Source organism: Schistocerca piceifrons, chromosome 3, assembly GCF_021461385.2.
Source record: "Schistocerca piceifrons isolate TAMUIC-IGC-003096 chromosome 3, iqSchPice1.1, whole genome shotgun sequence".
Taxonomy (NCBI): Eukaryota; Metazoa; Arthropoda; class Insecta; order Orthoptera; family Acrididae; genus Schistocerca; species Schistocerca piceifrons.
In genome coordinates, this window is record NC_060140.1 from 731,187,534 (window position 1) to 731,202,599 (window position 15,066).

The following is a 15,066-nucleotide window of genomic DNA, read 5'->3' on the forward strand; positions in this document are numbered from 1 at the left end:
GAAGGCACTGTCAGCACATTACTTACCTATTGTTTTAAGACATACAATAAGTAAATAATCTGAAAGATCCTGTCGTTTTCTTTGAAATAGTAATTCATTTATTTTTTGACACTGACAGAATAACATGTACCACACACTTTTATACAACAATGTGACAAAATAGCCAATGCATCTGATAAATATTCTGAGTATTTTGTAACTAACACAGGTTTTTTTTCAGTACTAGTGTTTTGACAAAAACACTTGACAGTCTTTACTGGATGAATAGTATTTTTGCTTACAGACAATGCTTTATTAAAATGTAAAAACGTGTATAATGTAACAATATCACATTCAAAAATAGTGCAAGCTCTATAATATGTAAACTTAAATCTCATTTCTCAGATCTAATGAAATGGTTATCTTACTGTGTAAACAAAATGTAAACTCCTGGATGGAGCAATATGTAAGACAAGGGAAAGGTAAAGGTATCTGTGCTGCTGTGTGTGTGTGAATGTATGTATTTCTTGAGAAGAAGGAGAAAAACAGTGTCTTCTGTTATCTGTTTATATAGTATACACATCTGCCCACTATAGGTGAGTGGTTGCTTTTCCCTTATTTTACATACTGAAACAGTTATCTTCATAGCTGTGCATATATTCACTGCCAAAACTATGTGAAAATGTAACAGAGCACTGGACATCAAAATTGAACTCTTTTCTTTTCCAAACATCCTCTGCTTCATAATCATTTTAGAATTATTCTAAACTTCGAAGGTTTATAAAAAATCATGGTCATAAAATTAAAACAATATCTTGAGTATTAACAAATTAAAATGTGTTTTATGAATCTGGCACAAGGAACATACGACCATTTGTATCAGTTATCACTAAGAAATCAAACATACATCAGAATATTTTAATAATTTACAGAGAGCATCACAACCAACAATTTTTTCCTGCTTAATTTATCAAATAATGGAATGACCTCAGTCTGACCTAGAATGCCTTTTGCAGAGGTGATAAACTCTACATCAACATACAAATAGCATATCAAGAAGTGATATAATTAATATTAGGTCAAGCCAGTGTGTACAAGCACTGCATAGTCTGCATAACACAATTAAATAATATAGATCAAACAACAATTTAGACTGAGTAATTGCATTTTACAATGGATAAGAAGTCAGATCACAACTCTCACAAGCAAACAAATAATAATAATTAATTGAACTCAGTCACATATGTGCAGGAACAAATGCTTATATCTTTGAGAAGCACGAAGTCAATTGTTGACTCCATTTTTGGCATGCAGCTGTACAGAATCTTAGAAAATCAGGTATTGCACAGTGTGAAAAAATACCTCACTGGTAATCTTTAACATCACAGCATGCACTGGAATAGTATTCCTTAAAAAGTAATGTCCAGTGTTACATAAAAATGTTAGATCATGCCATACTTCACAAAAGCACCAATACAATTCTGAATGTATGGATTAACAATTCTGGAACAATGAAAGAAAATCTTCAGAAGAATATCTTCCCAATTTAACATTAGTGTAATAAGCTGAAAGTATTAGCTGTGATAGGATAAAACTGCCTTCCTGAATAGAAATTAGTGAACAACAGAATCAAAAGAAATTTATAATAGACACTGTAGAAATTATAGTAAATCCCCTTATTTCAGAGAAAAAAATCACAACAGCAGATTTTATTCCAAAAAACCATTCACTCTCAAGCAATAAACATCTTGGTATACCACCAGTACTTATGTACCAGAACATATATTTCACTCCAAAACAGCAACAATATACTGTAAAACTAACAGTTCCTTAATAAAAAGGACATGCAAACATTGCTACTGTTAGTTATATTTCAGCTGCAAAAGCCTTTTATAAACAAAATGACTGAAGTGTTAAAAATAACAGTATATATTGCTGATGATGGCACAGAACTGAATCTTGCTACTTGCTTTCATCATTTACCAATTAAATACATTTAGGATACATTCATAAGAATTTGAAAATTAAATTATCCGCACATTTTTAAATGTTACACTGGACAATAACAAAATTTTGTTCCATTCTTTTTCAATTTCACTTTTGCATGAACAATAAAAAATAAGTGCTCATCACTAAACAAAAGTTTGTTTAAGAAACAAATTTATGCTACTTTCAGCACACTGATCTATCACATTTGCATATTCTAACGGTGTTATGTTGTGAATCACAGATTGCACTACAACTCGTGTAAATAATCATGCGTGTGGGGTACATTAAGCAATAAGACTGTATAACATAATAATGGAATTTTTCTTAGCTGCTATTATATTTAAATTAACAGGTTACTTCACTACGCTGTAATCAGATAAAACACTTTATCACTGAACATGAGCTAAAGTTGTAACCTATTCCACTAATACACACTCCACAAATACAAAATACCACACTGAGACAAACACAAAAGAATAACTTTCAACACACCGCAAGTATGTTAACAGGGAGGCAATGGGTGACATATAACAACTTCTTTCTGAGAATATGAGTCAAATAACAGTAATACCACTGATAAGAGAGAAACTCTGGAGTAATGCCCAAGTGAAATTAGAGGCACAGATGAAATATTTTACACTTACCTACTGAACAGCAAGACATAATTATATGAACATCAAAAATGTCACAAAAACATAAAAGAGAAGAAAAGTTTATTTTTTACTTTGAAGAACATTATTATAATATTATTATAAGGCCAGACAAAGGAAATGTTTCATGATTCATGAACAGGGAAGACTAAAAGAAAAAAAAATGAAGTGACAGTTGGTAGAGTGGGCATAGTGTTAATCCAAATCATATTCCACTATTTAAGATTAGGCCATTCGAGAGTGGAATGGTAGAGAAATGGTATGAAAATGGTTCAATGAACCCTCTGCCAGGCACTTAATTGTGAATTGCAGAGTAACCATGTACATGTAGATGTAGGTGGGAAAGTCACAGGTACTCTGAATGATTCAAAACTGAAATATTTTAATTATCCTCCTACTCCTATGTGTGACAGTTGGCTTTGTTTGCCAAATTATATTTACAAAATTCTGCATTCAAAGGCTGTGAAAATCTCGAAACAAGTAACTACAACACATATCTGTAATTTGGTCAAGTGTTGTGTTGTAACACCCACAATTTCTAGATATCAATACACGGTACACTGAGATCCAATGAATACCTATCTCAGGTGAGCACACACCAACAAAGAGGACAGAATAAAGTGATTACTGGCACATTACCATATCAAATGTGACAAAAAACTGATGCTGCTGATACTGAAAGGAAATTGCTGTTTAACAATGATATAAACTCCTTAGGCAAAATGTTTAACTGCAGAAGCAATTATAATTAATGAAGAAGAGTACTAGTTCATTTAGGATCTGTGCAAACAAGCATTATCATGTATCTTCTTTTGTTAATATGTATTTTTGTTTTTACAAGATGTTTTACATTTATAGGGATCTCACTATGGATCTATGGAATAAAAAGTATATTATGTATCTACCTATTTTAAAGGGGTGGAAATTATGACCTACTTGGAGGAAAAAAAAAACAGATCTGTGCAATTAAGTATAATTAAAACCTGTTATGTTCATAGTCCCACAGTGTCTGGTGTGCTACATTTCTAGTACACAGCAGTTAGGGTAAAGTGAGGATAACCGAACCACATTTGGAAAAATTAACAAGTAGAGAAATTTTAATCATTAGAAAATTTTGCTGAATTGGATGCCATTAAAATCTCCAATTCAGCTCAACTCAGCTCAGTACTTAAAACCACATGTGCTGTATTATTATTATTATTATTATTATTATTGATTTAACAAGGTTAAAAGTAATTTCTTGCCATTTTTATTTTTATTCTATTTGTAGTTATTGACTACCCATTACATGTGTGACAATGTCATTGCAAAACATGCTTTTAAAGGTTTCATTTCACATATCATTTCCAAATGTTCTTTTGGCCATGGTTACTCTGATGCAAAATTTATTTCATCAGTGTTGGTGAGGTTAACTGAACCACACACCTTGGGGTTAACTTGTCAATAGTTCATTTAAATTCACAAAAACTGTGTGGCCTAAGTAGAATAAGTGACACACTACTTAGTGTGAAATTCAACTTTGTGTCCTGAGTGTACATGCACTATAACTCTCAGATGTTGGCTAGACAAAAAATGAGGATATTGTGGAAACTTTTAAAATAAAGTTGTCCACTACAGAAGAGATATCTTTGACAATGCATATTTGGTCTGATACTGTAAATAAAAAGCTTTTTAGGCATGACTAACCATTTCAGTTACTTTGCCATGTATGAATAGTTCAAAGATGCACATCATAGCATATCACTGAAACCCTCAAAAAGACTGTAGCCACATGGTTAATGCAGTAGAATTAACGTTTGATCAAAATAAACACTTTTCATGTTCCATGCATGCACATGTACATGCACTATAACTCTCAGATGTTGGCTAGACAAAAAATGAGGATATTGTGGAAACTTTTAAAATAAAGTTGTCCACTACAGAAGAGATATCTTTGACAATGCATATTTGGTCTGATACTGTAAATAAAAAGATTTTTAGGCATGACTAACCATTTCAGTTACTTTGCCATGTATGAATAGTTCAAAGATGCACATCATAGCATATCACTGAAACCCTCAAAAAGACTGTAGCCACATGGTTAATGCAGTAGAATTAACGTTTGATCAAAATAAACACTTTTCATGTTCCATGCATGCATTAAATGTGTTAAGTAAGGGGGTCATAGCATGCATCAGGTGGCAAAACCTTATTTCTAAAATAATAATAATTACATCATTAACAGTAACTAGGTTTTAACAGCATTACACTATTTGTAACAAACTGTGAAAAGCTGCTGTTTCGGAGACATAACTGTATCCACTAACTGGAACAGTACTTGCTACATGATACAAAGCTTTTTAAAGCTGTGAAGTGTTGAAAATGATAGTCTTTTTTTTGTCACACTAATGCATCTACAATGCTTAGCACTCATCACAAATATCCATTGTTTTATCAGTTCGCAACATATTTCAACATTTAGAGGCATCTACAAAACAAATTTCTGGTGACAAATGTTGGACAATTAGCAAAATTAGACCCTTAGACCACTGTATGCTTTATAAAATACTAATCTTTTCCCCTGAGACTTCGTTTGTGTAAGCATTCGACACATATATTGCACACATCTGATCCTCCCACTCTGTGTCCACCTCTTCCTCCCATCACTACCTCTCCATCTCCTCTCCCCCCCCCCCCCCCCTCCAGTTTGTGCATCCCTCCCTCTGACCAGCTCCTCCTTCCCCCTCTTCTTTTCCACCAGCCCTATCCCCCTCTACAGCTTCCACCTATAACCCGCATCTCCCTCTCCCCTTCTCTGACCACCTCTTGCTCCCCCTTCTCTCTGTCTGTCCTCTGACCACCCCTCTCTCTGTTCATTTCTTCTGCCCCCCCCCCCCCCCCAATCTCTACCCACCTCCTCCTCCCCACCTCTCCTATTCATCTCCTCAAGCCCCCTCTCCCTGCCCACCTCGTCCTGCCCCTTCTTCCTATCCATCTCCCTCTGCCCCATCACATTACACATCTGCTCCTTCCCCTCTCCCTATTCATCACCTCCTGCCACGTTCCTCTGACCCCCTTGTCCTCATTTCTCCCTACCCACCTCCTCCTGCCCCCTCTCTCTACCCAGACCCTCCCTCCTCTAACCATCTCAAACCCCCCCCCCCCCACCCTCCCAACCATTCCCATCAGTACATGTAGACCCTACAAAACAGTTCAATAAAGCAGGCCTATACTATAATCAAACAACATGCATGTTGTCCAGGACAATCTATATGGCAGGGGCTGAAAAAATACATTTTTGTCCGTATTTCCACTCCTATTGGAGCTAGGAGGTTATAAACCCCACAGTGCTGATACTCATGAAGTTTACCGTTGGTGTGCCAAAGGTGATCCCAGACATACATACATAGAGTCTGCCTTATATTACTTCACCCATTGTTGCAGATCCAATGGTCAGAAGAGATGCAGAAACTTGCTCTAAATGAAATAACCACAAGAATGGGCCCCATACTGAAACTGCCAACCACTGAAAACATTTTACACTACACTTTAAAATACTGCACTTTATTGGTGGAATAGCTTGTGCAAATGCTGTAACTAAAATTAAAAAATTTCGTCCACACTGATCTGCATAAAAAAGAAGAGACCTTTTTACCATAGAGTGATGATCATAAAGTAATACATGAAATTGGAAGAGGAATAAATGTGATACAGTTTTACTGATGAACTTTCACTTTATCTAAAAACTCCTAAAGCAAAGACTAAATGAAATTTGGAAAGATCATAAAATACAATTTCCAAAATTATATAAAATCATGTTTAGATATTTTACAATGGTCAGCATATTTGTTCCATCTGACACACTATTTATCACAGTGGAGCAATTTTTGAATCTGCAACAAAATCAACAGGAGGACAAAAGAAAGAGTAAAATTTTGTTTTTCCAAAGGACAGATAAGAAATATTGGGATTTTTCAAAAATGAGTCAATTTAAGGCATATCCAAACCACACTTGCATTCAATTCCACAAGACAACTGATACATTGGAAACTTTGATGTATTTTTTTGATATAGCATCATAGCACTGATGTCACAATGTGATGTATTGCACATGCGCACCCGTGCGCCCCCCCCCCCCCCCCCACACACACAGAGATTGATGTATTTTTTTGTTTTTTATTTTAAATGCTGATCCCTACTTTACAAGGGCAAATTAGAAAGTTTACTCTAACAATCTGGTTTTAGGCCTGAACTGCAAGACGTAAAATCTGGATGATACAATGGCAATCAATGTTCGGTAGCCACCAAATGTAAACAGTCAGCCTTGCTGCAGCAAAAGGTATACTAGTGACAATGGTTACAATAATTACTGCTTCAGGAAGAGATGTACCATATTCATTGTTTCCTAGGGTTCATTTTAAAGATACTGCATGCTGCACAGTGCCTCACTTCATATTGGGGGTGAACCTACAGTCTTAGGTTGGATGAACAGTGAATTACTTTCACAATTTTGCAGCATTCCATTAAATACGAAAGGCTCACAAAAGAATATTCTAAACTCATGATACTGGACAGTCATGAAAGCCACAAAAGTATAGCTGAAGTATCATGTGCAAAAGACAATGCTATTATTTTGTTTACTCTATTACCTATTGACTGAAAATTTTTGCTTTTTCAAAAAATTATGTAATACAGTGTGTTGTGCTCTTATTGCAAGCACTGCAATCACTTTCTCCAATCAAAATATATGGAATGGTTGTAGAGCATGCAGTACTGAATCACAAACAGACACACTTTTGAGCCTGAGGACTATCTGCCAGGTTGTTTTACTGATCAGCCTTGGCCAACTTAATCAGAACAATGAAATGATTTGCCATCTAATCTCACTGTTGATGTTTTTGAGAAGATCATAACTGCAAATTCTGAGCACTCCTCAGTCTAGTGAATAATTGATTATCAGTTGGGGAGGGGCTGGGGAGGGATGGGACCTCCCAAGACATTCGCACTCATCAGAAAGACTATATCCAAACAAGAAAACAAGCAAATAACTAAAGCAAAGATTCTGACAGATGCTCCCACCAACAACAACTTTAAGAGGAACCTGTATTAACAGAAGGAAATAAATGAATTAACCATGTATAAGAAAACAATCCCTAAATGAATGGAATAAACATTTAAAGAGAAAGCTATTTGACTTGGAAGAACATGAAGAATATGAGAGAGCTGTTTACCTATGATAATTCATGTTCAGCAGTTAATCTTTCCCTGTCAAAGGCAGCATGTAGAGTACTATGTGATTGTGAAAGTCTATACCATACATTTGACGACTTTCAGGCGTGGTTGCTAAGTTTTTGCAGATCCTAAAAGTTGCAGCTCAAGTGCCTTTTTCTGGTGTCTGATTGGAGCAAAGACATTTATGCTGACATATGAAAGAACGTTTGCACTAGAGTCTGATGTTATATTGAAATTACATAACTGAAATCAGCTATGAGAACCTCGATACACTAACCTGTTGTCTTTACATTGAATCTGGGTGCCTTCACACTGTATTAGCTATTTACTGGCCTCTTTTTAAGTTGATATTATTCTGTAAGATGTAGTCTGAATGTAGTATATTGTATTCTATACACTACAGTCACTAGCTTCTTTAACATCCATTATACTTTTGAACTTAAGCCAGTTAATTGCAGTGGTCCATTTAATGCTATTGCATGGCTCAGTTGCCCTCCAACATGATGTCAAGTGTACCATTCCTAACTATATTACATTCTGTTCTCCCTTGTGACATGTTGAACATTTGCCTATTATTATGAGGCCACAGTTGGTATTAGTGCACTGTTTCCGTTAGCAATACGAGTTGAATAATATATGAAGTAAGTCATTCTTTATGGCCTGTACTTTATTATATTCTTTTTAAAAAGATAAATCCCATATGGTGTCTCAAAGAATGAAAGACAATCCCAGATTTTAGAAGTTATCTTGATACTTTCTGAGCCATTAATGCTGTAAATCTGGGGAAGAAAAAAATTGAAATTTGCAAGTGGAAAAAAAAAAAAATACTGTGCTTCTCCTGTTCAGGTCATTAGGTGAAAGAAAAGATAACAAGAACAAAACAGAATGCTCTAAGAGTGGTAAATATCATCTGGGAGAGTGTTGGGCAATCGAAGGAATTGTTTCCATGTAAGTTGTGCAAAAACACAAATCACCCAGCTGGAAAATGTTACTATGAAAAGGAACATGAGGAGATAAAGAAAACAGCGAAGACAGTTTATCTTCCAGAAGTGTTGGTGACAGAAAATCGAGAAGAGAAGCCTGATAAAATAGATAATAAATTTAATGTGGGCACTGGTAACAAGCACATGTCACGTGAAAGGAAAATTGTGACAGGCTATGAAGATACAAAAATTAAGACTGCAAATGGAAATTTCGTGTATTCTTATTTTGTTGGTGAAGTTGAAGCAAGTAGACTCGGCCTCTGCAGACAAGTGGAAAACAGTGATGGGAAAATAATGCATTCAGGAAGTAAAATCTCCAAAAATTGTGAAACTTCAGTGCTGCAACCAAATGCAGCAAATTATGGAAGAAAGTGATCACACGAACAACTACAGTGAGGTAGTGGAAAATAATGACCAAAAGCATACAAACAAATCAAACTTGCCTCACAGTAATCTCCAAACTTCACAGTGAAAAATTCTCAAAGAAACTTTTTGAATGAACCTAATATTATGTGCACAAACAGATCAAGTGTGTTATCAGAAACAATGAAAAGCCTAAGTGATGCAAACATGCAACCGAAAGTTTCCAAATTGAATACAAAAAACAATAACAGTCAACGTGTAGAAGATTCTGGCATTATTTACTTGCTTTCTGATAGTCATTATGAATGAAAAACTAATAAATCGAAGTGTTGTTGGATTTGTGAAACCATGTGCTCCACTACGAGAAGTTACTCAATACACTGACACGTACATTAACCAAGTTGTAACTCTTGCATTATTTTAGCTGGAGCAAACGATGTTTACAAAACGAGACACAGTTTGCTTTGCTATCTTCTTTAGGGGAAGTCACCCAGAACAGCGGGTCGGGGGGAGACTTACCACACGGGATGAGAAGGAAAGTCACCCAGAACCGCGGGTCGGGGGAGACTTACCACACGGGATGAGAAGGAAAGTCTTTCCTTCTCATCTTGTGCAGTAAGTCTCCCCTGACCAACATTTCCAGTTGACTTTCCTGAAATCTGCCCCTTTTCTTAGACCTCTCCAGTCCTTTTCCTTCATCCCTCTTCCTTCCCCTTCAACCCTTCTGCCTGAAAGAGGAGCCACTGGCTCCAAAAGCTTGCCAATTACAACCGTCTTATGTGTGTGTTCTCCCACCACTTGGTGAGTAGACTTTTTATCTATCCAATTAAATTATTTTGTCAATAATTGAATACAGAAAAAAACAGAAGTGACAGAGGAGGGGAGAGTAGAAGTACTGCCTTTAATGAATGGTGTAGAAAGAGAGCTATAGTGATTAACTACACAGTTAGTGTGTGTCCTCAAATGAATGATAAGACAAAGAATAAATTGTACTATTATGAACAAATAAGGACCATGTTTGATTCAAAAGTCAGAAACAACATGTGGGGCTATGCAGATCTGACTGGAGCTTACCTCATGAACAGATGTCACACTACAGCTACTTGTGTGACACTATCTAATATGTGGTATGGAAGAAAATCAAATTTGTAAAGATTGGGTTATTTGAATATGTGACATTCATAAAACTTCTTGAATATTTACAAAAATAAGTATAAGAGGTGAAACGTGTTCTAGTAGGATATACAGACAATGGCTATGTATTGTGGAATCCTAGAACTGGAGAATTTTCTGAAGCAAGTGATGTTTACTTATCAATATGAAGAAGAGACAGTCAAAATCAAAGAAGAATGAATAAATCTACCTATATAAAACCAAGTTTTTGAAGAAGAAGAAGAAGAAGATAAAAAATCAAACAAATTTTCCAAAGATATATGATTAAGTAATGCTCATATACAAGGAGTGCATTAAAAGTGAAGGCAAGGAAAACTTGATGAAGGCTATCACGGAATAGAAATTATTACAGGAAAATGTATTTTCAAGAAAAATGATAACAGAAAGTACAGAGCTAAACTAGCTGCAACAAGATCAAAGAAAACTAGATTTTAAAGACATTTTTAGTTCTGTTGAATCCTTGATTTCAGTATGCTCCCCCACAAAGAGCAACCCACGAATCATTTATTTTTGAAATCACAGATTTATAGAATTAGGTGTCCAGAAAGTTCATCAAATATACTAGACAAATGGAAGGGTCATTTACTGTTAGATTCAGTGAAGGTCAAATTAAAAAATATCCCCCCTTCACTGAACATCTAAAAGTTTTAGACCATCAGTCCCCTACTTTGGAAAAAAATATTTTTGGAAAATCTTATGATCAAGCACGTAGAAAATAAAAGGGTGAAAATTAAATTTGCTTGAGGAATTCAAAATTTTGAAACATACTTGCTTCAAACCACTGAGGCTTTTAAATGAACAGCTATTGTTGAAAAACCAAACAGTTTTCTGTGCTATGATGTGCATCTTCAAATTAGTTTATGAATTTCTATTACTTCAGACACTGGGCATTATCCTTATTATTTACACATAGCCTTCCATTGTTTGAAACTGTAGTATCACCGTCTGGCAAGCTTCCCAACACTATGATATAATAGTCATTAGTTTTCATCTAGTTAGACCAGTGCTAGCACATAAGGTTGTGTATATATGACAGATGTAAACAGGTCTTATTTTGTGTTTTAGGGGTGTCACCTCCGTATGGTAAGTCAAATAATGTCTGTGTCTTGCTCTTTCGGCATGCAGACAGTTCGCTTCTTTCTGTTGTATAAAGTCATGGTTTATATATTTTAACAGTGTGCTTTCCTTCTCCAGATGATTTTTTATGTTGTGGAGAGAACCTGTATTTTCAAAGGTCACATTTGATATTTCCTTATGAGAGTTCTCATTTATTAGCATTATTGGCTTGTGGTGTTACCACATTACTGTAAATCTTCACAAGGTAGGCTTTTGCCTGTTTCTCTTTTATGGCTATTTGAAAGCTTACTTGTTTAGCAGTCTTTTTGTCGTGCCTGTCTGCGACTCAACTTCTACACTATATGGCGAGTAGCAATCTGTCCTTTTCATAATAGTCGGAAGACTAAATAAACATTAAATAAAATGAGTTGCTGGTCCTTTATACCAACACAATATTGGGAGCACTCAAATACGTTTATTTACTTGATGACTTAGTGCATAATGTTATCCCGTAAAACACAATCTCAACAACTGGCACACTTATAGAGGTCAAATGAAAACTAGAAGGAAGTAAATACAGCATAACATCAGATTGACTAAGTGGTCATTAGAGACGAAGCACGATCTTGGATTAGGGTAAGACAGAGAAGGCAATTGGCTGTGCCTTTTCAAAGGGGCCTTCTGAAACATCTTGGAACTTGCCTTATGTGACTGAGTATTTGGCTATATGGAACATCTATATGTGAATGGCTGGAAAGAAGTCTGAACTGCCATCTTCCTGAAGATATGTCTATTTCTTACCACTATGACACCTCATTCAGATTGAAATATGCAAAAATTAGTTATGATTATTGGATAGAGTTATCAATTTTTGAATCCAAATGTCTGAAAAACTCCTCATATTTGCTGTATCCCTTGAATGGTTTGGAGAAAACAGCATGTACTTCTGCAGTCATGAAAGGTACATGTAATAATGAGTATTATTGCTGAAACTATGGCTATTTTCTCTCATTTATTTGAGAATATGCCAAATTTAAGAAGTTCTTCACACTTTTGAGTACAGAATTTGGTAACTTAACATGACAGACACTGACAGTACAGTAGCATGTGGAGCAAAAACTTGTCGAGTATTCAAAGTCAGCACCAGCAACAGTGCAATAAGTACAATGCAGAAGGAGTGCAGATTTGAATAAGATGTACATTTTATAAAAACAACAACACATTAATTAAACAAAATTAAGCATGTAATGTTTGGTTTAAAAATGACAAGAGTTTTGAGTTGTCAGCAGCTTGGATCCAGACGAAACTCAGGAAATAAAGTAGAAGTGCTGATGAGGGTCAGCATGGTATGTATGAATAAAATCTGTGAAGAAAAAAAATGTCCTTTTTTACAGAAGCTGCTTGCACTGCATCTGGTCAGTGTGAGCTGTGCCAATAACATGCAGTGAGGAGATATCTATTCTAAGTAAAAAGCATTTTGACTGATTACAAAATAGTATCAGTACTCTTAAGTTTGTCTTCACACAAGCAAGTACATGTACTCCAGAACAATGTGTATTTCGCATAGTGAGTGAAATATTCGAATGAACACCCAGTGAAAAATTAGCTGCACTAAAACTCTGGCTTAAGTTTCACATGTACACTTTTCATAAAGCACAAAACTGTCCAATTCTAATTTTACCACTCCTCTTTCATTATACTAGAACCTCTTAAAAATTATTTTTATAGCTCTAACAACAAGTACGCTTCAACATAAAAATAGAAATTTTTATATTTTACTATATTTTAAAATGACAAGTGAATATGTAGATCAACATTAACATAATTGAAAACCACAAAAGGAACATCCAGTTAACCAACACAACAACTCATTGTACTTACTACATTATGAGATTTACAGAGAAAATATCACAGAACAGAAACTATTTTCTGCATAATAAAGAGAATTGAAATAGCTACAGGGTGTAAAAATATTACAGATTAGCTACTATCACACTGTAATAATTGCAGTACATATTGAGAAATAAAAAGAAGGTGGATTACCGTGCACTGCCTTTCCTTTCACATACAGCTGGAAAAAGTTTTCATAATTAACACAACTTAATGCTTTCAGTTTCTTCTCAATACAGTGAACATTCAAACAACGATGAGGAGGAACAGCATAGAAATTTGCCACTTGAAAAAATATAGTAACAGCACCTCTTCTTTCCTCGGTGCTTATTAAACAAGGAATACTAAAAATTTATGTAATTTCCCTGACCATATCCTAGAAATTTATTACCTGTGTATATTTAGAAGTAATTTATCATAGCTTAGGTGCCTTATATTTCTTAGTACAACACCAGTTTAAAGACCACCCACAACGTAATATAACTCCAGTGTGAGAAAACAGTTCAAATAATTATGAAATATCAGTGAATGAAATTTATAACACCCCCCCCCCCCCTTGCCGTCAGTTCAGCTTCAATAAAGTGACTTAAGTGATTGACAGATATCAATGGCCAGCTATTCCTGCTATTCCTCCCTCTTCCACATCATATAATCTGGATCACTTATCAGGATTCTGTAGTTACCTACTAAACAGTGAGCATGTGGAACCATAGAAAGAACTGTAGTTTACTGACACCTCAGCCCTTGCCGACTGTCTTGCTTAATGTCAATCACAAAGTTATTATAATCAAAGTATAACAATACAAATGTACATACAAGGCAGATTTATCAAACTGTGCACTGTAAAGTCTGATAACAACAACTATAGAATGTCAACAGTAAGTCCACCATTACAAAATTATTAATGCCTTGCAGTCACTTCAAGTGAACCAAGAAAAAAGTAATTTTAAATCATTCAACATGAAGGAAAGCCAAATTGTAAGCAGCATGTCTTTGATTCTCTGATAATAACTGACTTATTTGAAGACTACCGAAGAGTAATCATTCCTCTTTACTTGATGGTCCTGGCAAATGCCCAGTGGCTTCCACAACACCTTTACTGGCGCCAATAGCTGTTGCCTTTGCAAGCCCTTTAGGTGAAAGATGTCTGATATCACGACCAGCTACCCAGACATTTCCAACAGCATCCAGAGCTTCACCTGTGACCTGACCAGCAGAGTTGCCATATCTGGAAAAAAATTGTGTATGTGTATATATATATATATATATGGTCTTACAATTACAATAAAAAAATCAGTTGCATCTGGACAGATTATACTTCAACTATGGTGTATGACTGCATTGTGTAAGAAAGGACATATAGCCAACATTTACTTTTGCAGGAAAACAACTGTCTTTATGAACACAGCTGGTAAACAGTTACTATATGACTTGGGTTAAATATACACAGTCACTGACAAAAGGAATTTCCTGCCCTGCTTGAAGAGAATATATGTGAGAACTGATGCACAGTTAACTCTAATTTTTTAAATGGTCAAAAACTGATACATCACAACATTAATTACCTTCCCATTAAAGTATGGGAAATAGAAGTGACATAGGAAAACATTCTAACAATGAAGAGCTTAATTTATGGACAAAGAAAAAATTACAAGGAAAAACAAAGTATTTTTTATCTCTTCTGTACAACACTTGTCACATAAAGAACAAAGTGAAGGTAAGGTATCGCAATGTGGCTGACTGGGAAATAACATTATGCAGTTACCAATACC

The 15,066-nt window shown here is 35.3% G+C and overlaps 1 protein-coding gene across 1 annotated transcript in view; it reads right to left on the reverse strand.

The window, feature by feature from the left end:
* Window positions 1-13,319: 13,319 nt before the first annotated feature.
* LOC124789649 (protein spartin) overlaps window positions 13,320-15,066 on the reverse strand; it is a 100,047-nt gene continuing 98,300 nt past the window's right edge. The window contains exon 8 of the mRNA XM_047257082.1: window positions 13,320-14,522. Within this exon, the coding sequence (XP_047113038.1) occupies window positions 14,336-14,522 (187 nt within the window). The 3' untranslated portion in view covers window positions 13,320-14,335. The remainder of the gene's footprint in view (window positions 14,523-15,066) is intronic.